Genomic DNA, 11,817 nt, shown 5'->3' with positions numbered 1-11,817 from the left:
ACCGTGGGAACAGGTGAGACCTATGTCACATGTCAGAGAGCCCAAACAGTAGAGGCTACTACAGTTCATTTCCACTACAGAGGACCACTCCCTTTTCTTATCTGAAGGCTCGTAAACCGCACCCATTCCTGAATGCCGCAATACCATAGGCTGACGCTGGTTGCTAGGGGCGTTTATTTCCGGTATTGCAGTGGCTGGAATATCAGGGGTTGCATTCAGTTCATCTCAACGATGGCTACGTTGCTGTGATGGTTTATACTGAACAAGACGTTTCCCCAAAACGGTGCGTACCGTCCTTCAGCATCATTTGAGGTACGTCTGCTACTCTTTGGTGGGTGTGGCCTGATCAATACGGGGGATACCATTTGAAATCGCAAAACTCGTTCAGCAAGTTACAGTTATAGCCGTTATGTTGAATTAAAGGTTGAACATCGTGCTGTCTTACTGAACACACCCCTTGTGTCCTCGTTGTGGATTTTTGGGTGGGTTTGCGAGCGCACAACCCGGACAGGCACCAAAAACGAGTTCCCCATTCTGTGCTAGCCAGATACATGCAAGTTACTGTAGCCTCCACAATCATAGGCAAGGATGACCGAAAGCTCCGCGAACAAGCCGGCCAATGGACAAGTTTGTCACCGAGTGAAGAACGGCGTTAAACCGGGTAGAAACGGTTTCATAAAAAACCATCACCATTACCATCATCAGCAGCCGATGTACTGCTATCCCGAGGACAAGGTGAGGCCCAAGCGCACTGTATGGATGGAGAATGGATGGATGGTGTGGAAGTGGTGAGGCTTATCTGAATAACCGAAAACACCAAGCTGGAAATCAGTATTGTTAGCAATGTAGCTAGCTAACGTTATGTGTATTTAGCTTGATGTGTTTTGAAATGTAGCTAAACGATTTTGTTAGCGTTAACGTTACTGACACCTATTTGAATTTGCTAAACAACTGCCCGCAAGCTGAAGCCAACGTTACTGAGTCTACTAGCTCAGTAAGTTGGACATATGACAGTTGTTGCCAACTATTTTAGTTGGTTTATTAACTAACGTTAGCTATTCATCAAAGTAGATTTGTAATAATGGAACGTTAGCATTATGTAACGTTCAGTGGAGGTTGTTGGGAGGCGCTATAGGAGGACGGGCTCATTCTAATGCTGGAATGGAATTAATGGAATCAAACATGGGGTCTCCATGTGTTTGATATCGTTCCATTCATTCCAATCCAGCCATTGCAATGAGCCCGTCCTCCTATAGCTCCTCCCATCAGCCTTCATTGGTAACGTTACATCCCACAGTGTTAGCTAATTATATCTGCAGTGTAGCCAGCTTGCTGCTTTTCCACCGAGCCTTTTATATTTTACAAACAACTAGTTAGCTAGCTACAATGTCAACAATAATTTAATTAATCACTGATGCCATTAGCCCAAAGGCCAGCAGATGGCGCAATTCAGTTGTTTCATTTACCGTCCAAAGGGAATCACAGCTATACACTCGCTTCCGCTGTGAACCGGTTCGTACATAACACTTTCCATTCAGGCTGCAAAATCATTGATTTCCTCCTTAACTCCAGTTAATGGTGAGAAAGCCAAAAAATATGCATACTTTCTTTATGAAACACCATTTTCCACCACCATGCTAGAGTAGTTAATGCTAGTCCCGAAATTAGCGTATCATATTCAGCCATTTTCCACCACCATGCTAGAGTAATTAATACTAGTCCCGGATGTTGCGTAACTAATTCACTTTTTGGTCCACCAGCAACGATTTAAAAATATTTTTTTAAATCTACCAGCCACTCAGATATTTTACCAGCCAAAATAAAATAAAAATGTTGCCATAATTACACACACACACAAAGAACGAGAATGCTTTCTGTTTTTCTAAAACAAAAAATGTATTACTTGTAAGAAGTAATGGGGTATATTGCATAATTTCATTTTTATGACCTGTCTTTCAACCAATGTTTGTTAAAATAAATAATTTAGATACAATAGTAAAAAGAGATGAACAGGTATAGAACTGAATCAACGAAGGCTGAGTATGGCTTATTTAGTATTATAGTTCAAGACTTTATTTTGACATTTTTTACAAGCAGTTCATGATTTGCTCCTAAGAAGAAATGTAACACACAAATACATCTAAGAGAATACGTATTTGAGTGTTTTAATGATAAGAAATTACTAAAAGTTCATTAATAAAATATTTTAGGATGGATCCATGCTCAATCAAGCACAATCATTAGGTGAGACAAATGTTCAGCTGCCCCTTTAAGGGATGGCTCATTACCATAGCAACTTAGGCACTTGCTTGTCTGTGCTGGAAAAAATTCTTACTGCAAATGTCTTCCTAGCTGCAGACTGTTGCAGCAAACTGAAAGTAACATTGAAAAACAACCTAATGTGTGTGAACAAAATTATATAATGGGAATGGGAATATGATGCTCAAAGTGGCTCAGACTCATTGTGATGAATCTATAAAACGGAACTAGCTAGCTACACTACATAAACGTATTTTGGGGAATTCGAAAATGTATTGGAATAAATAACCAAACTATAAAGCTAGCTAGCCATCTATGGTGCGGGAGGTAGCCTAGCGGTGAAGGGCATTAGGCCAGTAACCAAAAGGTAGCTGGTTTGAATCCCAGAGCCAGCTCGGTGAAAAATCTGTCTATGGCTTTAAGCAAGGCACTTAACCCCTTTATGGGTTGAGGGGTGAGGGCTGTCTACTTTGCATTTGTCCGCAGCCCTGAACTGAAAGTTTCTAAATAAAAGAATGCTGAAACCTGATTGGCTGAATGTGATACGCTAATTTCGGGATGAGCATTAACTGCTCTAGCATGGTGGTGGAAAATGGTGTTTCATAAAGAAAGTATGCATATTTTCCCTGTTTTTTTTTCATGCCTTCTCATCATAAAATAGAATTAAGTAGGAAATTGATGCCTTTGCAGCCTTGATGGAGAATGTTTTATGTACAAACTGGTCCACGGGGGATACGAGTGTATAGCAAGCTGCATACATTCCCTTTGGACGGTAAGATGAAACGACTCAATATTGCCATCTGCTGGCCTTTGGGGTATGACGTCATCAGTGTTCTCTCTAAAAGATGTTGAGTGTAATCTTAAATAATCTTAACTGGGTGTAGCCCTGCTGCCGCCTGATGGTGCTGCTATTCCTCACGTCATTTGTCATTGGTGTCCTGCATTAAGCTGCACAGACGGTAATACACTCTGTCTCCCGGCGACCGGCTTGTACATCCTCCATTCAGGCTCCAAAGGCATCTGGGAAAAAAACGGGGAAAATATGCGTACTATCTTAATAAAATAATGTTTTCCACCACTAGTTTTGGATTTTCTGACAACTTCCAGATGTTGCACACCACATTCAGCCAATCAGGTTGCAGCAGTCTGTTGCTTACCCCTGGCTGAACGCGATGCACAACGACAGGAAGTAGCATTATCCACTCTAGCATGGTTTGTTGAAAGTTGTGTTTTATTAAGACAGTACGCATATTTTCCCAGTTTGTTTTTTGGGGCGGCATGCCATTAAAGCTAGTTAAGGAGGAAACTGATGCATCTACAGCCTAAATGGCGGATGTTTTATATACCAGCCGGTTACTAGGGGACAGGAGTGTACAGTGCCTTCAGAAAGTATTCAGACCCCTTGACTTTTTTCACATTTTGTTACGTTACACCATTCTAAAAATGTACCTCATCAATCTACACACTATACCCCATAATGATAAAGCAAAACCAGGTTTTTAGAAATGTTTGCAAATGGTGCCAGGTTTCCTCTAGACGTGACGCTTGGCATTCAGGCCAAAGAATTCAATCATGGTTTTGGTGCCCTTCCCCAAATCTGTGCCTCGACACAATCCTCTCTCGGAGCTCTATGTACAATTTCTTTGGTCTCATGGCTAGGTTTTTGCTCTGACATGCACTGTCAACTGTGTGGGCTTTTATAGACTGTTGTGTGCCTTCCCAAATCATGTCCAATCAATTGAATTTACCACAGGTGGACTCCAATCAAGTTGTAGAAACATCTCAAGGATGGTCAATGGAAACAGGATGCACCTGGGCTCAAGTTCGAGTCTCATAGCAAAGGGTCTGAATAGTTTATGTACTTCTGTTTTTTATTTTTAATAAGTTTGCAAAAATGTCTAAACCTGTTTTCCCTTTTTCATTATGGGGTATTGTGTGTAGATTGATGAGGGAAAACATGCATTTATTCAATTTTCGAATAAGGCTGTGACGTAACAAAATGTGGAAAAAGTCAAAGGGTCTGAATACCAAATCCACTATACTGAACAAAAATATAAATGCAATAATTTCAAAGATTTGACTGAGATACAGTTCATATTAGGAAATCAGTCTATTGAAATACATTCATTAGGCCCTAATCTATGGATTTCACATGACTGGGAATACAGATATGCATCTGTTAGTCACAGATACCTTAATAAAAACAAAGGTAGGGGTGTGGATCAGAAAACCCATCAGTATCTGTTGGGACCACCATTTGTCTCATGCAGCGAATGACGTTCCTGCAGTCAGCATGTCAATTGCTCGCTCCCTCAACTTGAGACATCTGTGGCATCGTGTTGTGACACAACTGCGCATTTTAGTGGCCTTTTTATTTTCCCCAGCACAAGGTGCACCCGCGTAATGATCATGCTGTTTAATCAGCTTCTTGATATGCCACACCTGATAGGTGGATGGATTATCTTGGCAAAGGAGAAATGCATACTAACAGGGATGTAAACATTTGTGGCAAAAATCTTTGAGATATAAGCTCTTTGTGCATATGGAACATTTCTGGTATCTTTTATTTCAGCTCATGAAACATGGGACCAACACTTGACAGGTTGCACTTTATTATTTTTTTCAGTGTAGATTTAAAAGACTCAGGTCACAAAAAATGAAATGAAATTGAGCAATATACCACATTACTTCTAACTAATACATTTCTTGTTTTAGAAACATTACAAAGCACGGTCATCCGTTTGTTTTTTTGATGTAATTATGTCAAAAATATTTTGACAAATTTATTGTTAAATGAACCTTAACCCCTTTCCTAACCTTAAATTAATTCTCCTAACCTGTTATGATAATTCTCCTAACCTACTGCGTAAATTCTCCTAACCTGATATGAAATGTCAAATCATTAATTAGTCAAAAGCTGGATTCCTTCTAGTGAAATTCTCACAGGCATATGTGAAGACCTGAGTGGCCCCGTTACCAAGGTAACCTTAAAGGGGTAGCTGAAAAATGTTTGTCACTGAATATTAAATTTAAGTCTTACTAGTAATACATTCATTTTTTTTACATTACTGAACATGCTCATCTGTTTTTGTGTGTGTAATTATGGCGGGGAAAACATTTGGCTGGTAGATGTTTTAAAAAAAAAAGATTCTACCTGCCACAGTGTCTGGTATACAAAAAAGTTAGTTTTAGTCCCTGGTCACAACCCTATACCTGTACTCCCCAACTCCCTAGCCTGTACTCCCCGACTCCCTAACTCCCCATCTATAGAGGGAACGCAGAGGAACAGGGCGCTGTTCATTAATTTCCCACCCCTTGATCCAGACTTAATTTTAATTAGCCTAGTGTATTGCAAATTCGATAACATCTCTTTCATGAGTCAACAACATATCTTTAAGATGGCTCTAAATTAAAATTCTCAGAGACAATTCTATCAAGTTGGCTATATCAATGTCTTGCCCTATATAGCCACTTTTATCCAAAGCGATTTAGTCATGCGTGCATACATTGGTTCCAGCGGGAATCAAACTCACGACCTTTGGCGTTACAAGCGCCATGCTCAACCGACTGTGTGATCTTCTAGGTAGAGCATTTTTAGTTTAGTTTATTAATTAGACCACTTAAAAAAACAAGCACACATAAAACTTAAAAGCCATACATGCACATGAATAAAATCATCGAGGATAACACATAATAAAATCTGGGACTTATTTCCATTGTGGTCCTCTTGAGACAAGATGGCTAGACAAGATCGAACACAGTGTGGCAGTGAAATAATAAAACCTAAACATAAAAGAAGAACATCGATCTCATCATTCCAGTTACATCATTGCATTGGAAGTCAAACACTGGGGCCCAGATACTGATGTCTTGCCAACTAGGGTATGACAATTCAATAAGGCATTGCCAAGACATCACAAACAGATCTTAGATACAAGGAAATTAATCAAGGATTTAACCTAGGCCTACTTGTTGTAGCTACACTAGCTCCTTTTCCCAGGCGTAAGGCGGAGAGTGGGAGGGACGGGAATGCATGGTCTGGTAATTGACTCCAAGCTGATTTAAAAAAAATGTATTTCACCTTTATTTAACCAGGTAGGCCAGGTCGCAGTTGCAAATGAGAACTTGTTCTCAACTAGCCTACCTGGTTAAATAAAGGTGAAATAAAAAATAAAGGTGAACATGTGCAGGTAGAGACACTGGTGTGCAAAAGAGCAGAAAAGTAAATAAAATAACAGTATGGGGATGAGGTAGGTAAATTGGGTGGGCTATATACCGATGGACTATGTACAGCTGCAGCGATCGGTTAGCTGCTCAGATAGCAGATGTTTAAAGTTGGTGAGGGAGATAAAAGTCTCCAACTTCAGCAATTTTTGCAATTCATTCCAGTCACAGGCAGCAGAGAACTGGAAGGAAAGGCGGCCAAATGAGGTGTTGGCTTTAGGGATGATCAGTGAGATACAACTGCTGGAGCGCGTGCTACGGATGGGTGTTGCCATCGTGACCAGTGAACTGAGATAAGGCGGAGCTTTACCTAGCATAGACTTGTAGATGACCTGGAGCCAGTGGGTCTGGCGACGAACATGTAGGGAGGGCCAGCCGACTAGAGCATACAGGTCGCAGTGGTGGGTGGTATAAGGTGCTTAAGTAACAAAACGGATGGCACTGTGATAAACTGTATCCAGTTTGCTGAGTAGAGAATTGGAAGCTATTTTGTAGATGACATCGCCGAAGTCGAGGATCGGTAGGATAGTCAGTTTTACTAGGGTAAGTTTGGCGGCGTGAGTGAAGGAGGCGTTGTTGCGAAATAGAAAGCCGACTCTAGATTTGATTTTGGATTGGAGATGTTTGATATGAGTCTGGAAGGAGAGTTTGCAGTCTAGCCAGACACCTAGGTACTTATAGATGTCCACATATTCTAGGTCGGAACCATCCAGGGTGGTGATGCTAGTCGGGGTGCGGGTGCAGGCAGCGAACGGTTGAAAAGCATGCATTTGGTTTTACTAGCGTTTAAGAGCAGTTGGAGGCCACGGAAGGAGTGTTGTATGGCATTGTTGGCCGCGGTTGGAGTAGCCAGGAGGAAGGCATGGCCAGCCGGTTGTAGTGCATGTCACTGTTGCTAGCCTCTGAGGTATGGGAGAGAGAAGCATGACTAGTCACATGTGGTTGCAAAGCAGTGTGGGGCTTGATTTTTCAATGGAAAGACTCAAAGGCCACTCCAGTATGTGTTTCAAACCTCAGTATTGCAGTGTGTGTAAAAATGTCTCTCACATATTAACCTATCATACCAATAAACTTTTATTTGATTTACTGTATAGGCTATGCCAGCTGTCCCTAATTACATTAATGGTCGGGGTCCATAATAGATATTTATAAGTTGTACACTACAAATTGACCGCAGCAATTTCAAACAGATATACACTGAACAAAAATATATATGTGTAACGGCGTTCGTCTGTTGAAGGAGAGTCGGACCAAAATGCAGCGTGGTGGTTACTCATGTTCTTTAATGAAAAAATAGCGATACATGAAATAACTAAATAAATACAAAAACAACAAACGAAACGTGAAAACCTAATTACAGCCTATCTGGTGAACACTACACAGAGACAGGAACAATCACCCACGAAAACACAGTGAAACCCAGGCTACCTAAATATGGTTCCCAATCAGAGACAACGAGAATCACCTGACTCTGATTGAGAACCGCCTCAGGCAGCCAAGCCTATGCTAGACACACCCCTAATCAGCCACAATCCCAATGCCTACAAAAACCCCAATACGACAACACAATAAACACATGTCACACACACCCTGGCCTGAACAAATAATTAAAGAAAACACAAAATACTAAGACCAAGGCGTGACAATATGCAACATGTTTCATGAGATTAAATAACAAGAGGACAAGAGGTAATAAGACAAGAGGTAATAGCCTAAAAGTAGGCTAGTGCTGTCTTTAAGGCCTGGTTTCCCTGACACAGTTTAAGCCTAGCCCTGAATTAAAAAGTATGCTTAATGGAGAATCTCATTTGAAATGGCTTTTAGTTCAGGGCTTGGCTTAAACTAGCAATTTGTGTCCGGGAGACTGGCCCTCATCTTTGGATGGAAAAGTTGACTGTTGTATATCAATCACATACAGTTGAAGTCGGAAGTTTACATTCACCTTAGCCAAATACATTTAAACTCAGTTTTTTACAATTCCTGACATTTAATCCTAGTAAAAATTGCCTGGCTTAAATCAGTTAGGATCACCACTTTATTTTAAGAATGTGAAATGTCAGAATAATGGTAGAGAATGAATTATTTCAGCATTTATTCCTTTCATCACATTCCCAGTGGGTCAGAAGTTTACATCCACTCAATTAGTATTTGGTAGCATTGCCTTTCAATTGTTTAACTTGGGTCAAAAAGTTTGGATAGCCTTCCAAAAGCTTCTCACAATAAGTTAGGTGCATTTTGGCCCATTCCTCCTGACAGAGCTGGTGTAACTGAGTCAGGTTTGTAGGCCTCCTTGCTCGCACACGCTTTTTCAGTTCTGCCCACACATTTTCTATAGGACCGAGGTCAGGGCTTTATGATGGCCACTCCAATACCTTGACTTTGTTGTCTTTAGGCTGTTTTGCCACAACTTTGGAAGTATGCTTGGGGTCAATGTCCATTTGGAAGACCTATTTGCGACCAAGCTTTAACTTCCTGACTGAAGTCTTGAGATGTTGCTTCAATATATCAACAGAATTTTCCACCCTCATGATGCCATCTATTTTGTGAAGTGCACCAGTCCCTCCTGCAGCAACTCCCACAACATGATGCTGCCACCCCGTGCTTCACGGTTGGGATGGTGTTCTTTGGCTTGCAAGCCACCCCCTTTTCCTCCAAACATAAAGATGATCATTATGGCCAAACAGTTCTATTTTTGTTTCATCAGACCAGAGGACATTTCTCCAAAAAGTACGATCTTCGTCCCCATGTGCAGTTGCAAACCGTAGTCTGGCTTTTTTATGGTGGTTTTGGAGCAGAACGGCCTTTCAGGTTATGTCAATATAGGACTCTTTTTACTCTGGATATAGATACTTTTGTACCTGTTTCCTCCAGCATCTTCACAAGGTCCTTTGCTGTTGTTCTGGGATTGATTTGCACTTTTCGCACCAACATATGTTCATCTCTAGGAGACAGAACACGTCTCCTTCCTGAGCGGTATGACGGCTGCGTGGTTCCATGGTGTTTATACTTGCGTACTATTGTTCGTACAGATGGAGGTGGTACCTTCAGGCATTTGGAAATTGCTCCCAAGTATGAACCAGACTTGTAGAGGTCTACCATTTTTTTCTGAGGTCTTGCCTGATTTCTTTTGATTTTCCCATGATGTCAAGCAAAGAGGCACTGAGTTTGAAGTTAGGCCTTGAAATACATCCACAGGTACACCTCCAACTGACTCAAATGATGTCAATTAGACTATCAGAAGCTTCTAAAGCCATAACATAATTTTCTGGAATTTTCCAAGCTGTTTAAAGGCAAAGCCAACTTAATGTATGTAAACTTCTGACCCACTGGAATTGTGATACAGTGAATTATAAGTGAAATAATCTGTCTGTAAACAGTTGTTGGAAAAATGACTTGTCATGCACAAAAGTAGATGACCTAACCGACTTGCCAATGCTATAGTTTGTTAACAGTGGTTGAAAAACAAGTTTTAATGACACCAACCTAAGTGTATGTAAACTTCCCGACTTCAACTGTAGATTGTTTATTAAAAAGAGGAGCGTAGCAGAATACAGCCCTAATAATCATAAGCCGTTTAGCAGATGCTCTTATCCAAAGCGATAAAAGCGTCCGTCATGCATGCATACATTTGACCTACGGTTGGCCCTGGGAATGCCGAATGCATGCCTACTTGTTTTAATAATCCAGGCGTAGATCAGTGGCAGCATTTCGTTGTTTTGATTTATTTCATTGGCAAGATGTTTGATTCATGTGAGTTGGTTAGGAGTGTCGTATCTGCTTGGAGAGTGCTCAGAAACAACACCCTCAGTCATGGAGCAGCCCCTCCCCTTATTTGACTCACAAATCTGATAGCCACAGCAACAGTGCTTTACATATGGTCAGTGTAAAAACATAGCTAGCCCATAGTATCCTTCTGTAGGCTATTTTGAATATCTCACTTCCTCTTCCCCACAGTGCTAACACTGTAATAATATTCACTGACCACATAGACTAGTCACCACTTACTGAACTAAAATTCTGTTCGGTGATGATGGGAACACACAGAAATTGTCATATGCATGACCAGGAATTAGGTTATGCAGACACCTCGGTGCCAGCTGCCAGACAAGTATTCATTTACATTTTTGCGTGCGTTAAAGACATCAGATGGTGGCAAGTGCTTTGAAAAGTGTATGTCCCGTGTATGTGAGACCTTAGCAGAGATATGTAAGCCATGCCTTCTATGTTTTTATACAAAACGTGCAACAGCTTGTTATTGCTATGATCCAAGTGCTTTGAAATACGTGTATTACCTGGACTTGTGAGACTTTCACATTTCCAGATCATGAAACTCATGTCATTTACAGTGTGAATGGGCCCTGGACGATATCAAAAAGCAAACCAAACTCTTTGCAAATATGTATGGACGTTTTGTTAAAGTCAACAGGGGTATGGACAAAAAGTGATTGGAATCAAAAGGAAAGACCCTTTACAGTATGTTTTTTGTTGTTGTTGACATTACCCCTTAGGGATGAGTAAAGGTAATTTAACTGAATTGACATTTCCTCCATCCCAACCACCTCATCTCACCATCACCCAAAAACCCAGAATAACACTCACACTTGCCTTTTACTACTAGCACTGACTGTGCTGATAACTAGCCTACTTTATTGAGTGAACCAGGTTTCTATAACCAGCTTTCCATCGAACCTTTTTATGTGAGTAAAGTACACGCATATGCTAAAGAATGTCACGGCAGGCCTGATGGAAATAGCCAAATTGTTGGTAAACTTTCCAAATGTCGACAAAACAAAATATGCTAGACAATGTGGGATCTTTTTGTGTTTGTAAAATTAAGGATGTGAGAAATGGCAGTGGAAACACTATTATGCAAATATTGATATATAATAAGCATCATATCGACGTAAACTTGGAGTCACGCGATGGTATGTTGGGTGGTCCTCCCGCCTACGACTTCTCAGGAGAGCACGCAGTTTATTAGGCTACAAATTAAATACATTATGATGAACGTCACAGGGTGGTGAAAGTGCAAGGTGATGAGCTTGATACTCCCTTCCAATACATAGAGGGTCTTATTCTGGTTACATGAGGATGGAAGTTTGGCTGCTGTTTGCCAAAAAAACTGTTCTTGCTCTTATGTCCATAATAATCTCATCATGTAGTCGGCTACCTGTCCTGCACAGTATCTGCGAGCTGTTGGTTAGAGCACACGTGCCAAGCCCAGAGTGGGCACATTTGCTATATGCCGCAACATTTTTCTTATGACAAAACCATTAGTAGAGTTGAAAATACGATTGGAAACTCATTTAACTTACATTTGAATTCGGTCCATGA

General features: G+C 40.8%; 1 protein-coding gene across 2 annotated transcripts in view; it reads left to right on the top strand.

Annotated features, from left to right (window-relative positions):
• Window positions 1-212: 212 nt before the first annotated feature.
• Window positions 213-11,817, top strand: part of sptlc2a (serine palmitoyltransferase, long chain base subunit 2a) — a 55,623-nt gene continuing 44,018 nt past the window's right edge. Inside the window, exon 1 of one of the 2 annotated variants that reach the window (XM_042329796.1) lies at window positions 213-735. In XM_042329796.1, the coding sequence (XP_042185730.1) occupies window positions 589-735 (147 nt within the window). In that variant the 5' untranslated portion in view covers window positions 213-588. The remainder of the gene's footprint in view (window positions 736-11,817) is intronic. The other variant, XM_024438082.2, reaches the window with a different exon arrangement.

The sequence above is a fragment of the Oncorhynchus tshawytscha genome, linkage group LG11, assembly GCF_018296145.1.
Source record: "Oncorhynchus tshawytscha isolate Ot180627B linkage group LG11, Otsh_v2.0, whole genome shotgun sequence".
Lineage (NCBI taxonomy): Eukaryota > Metazoa > Chordata > Actinopteri > Salmoniformes > Salmonidae > Oncorhynchus > Oncorhynchus tshawytscha.
The sequence above is the reverse complement of the archived record's forward strand: the minus strand, read 5'-3'. Positions and strand labels throughout refer to the sequence as shown.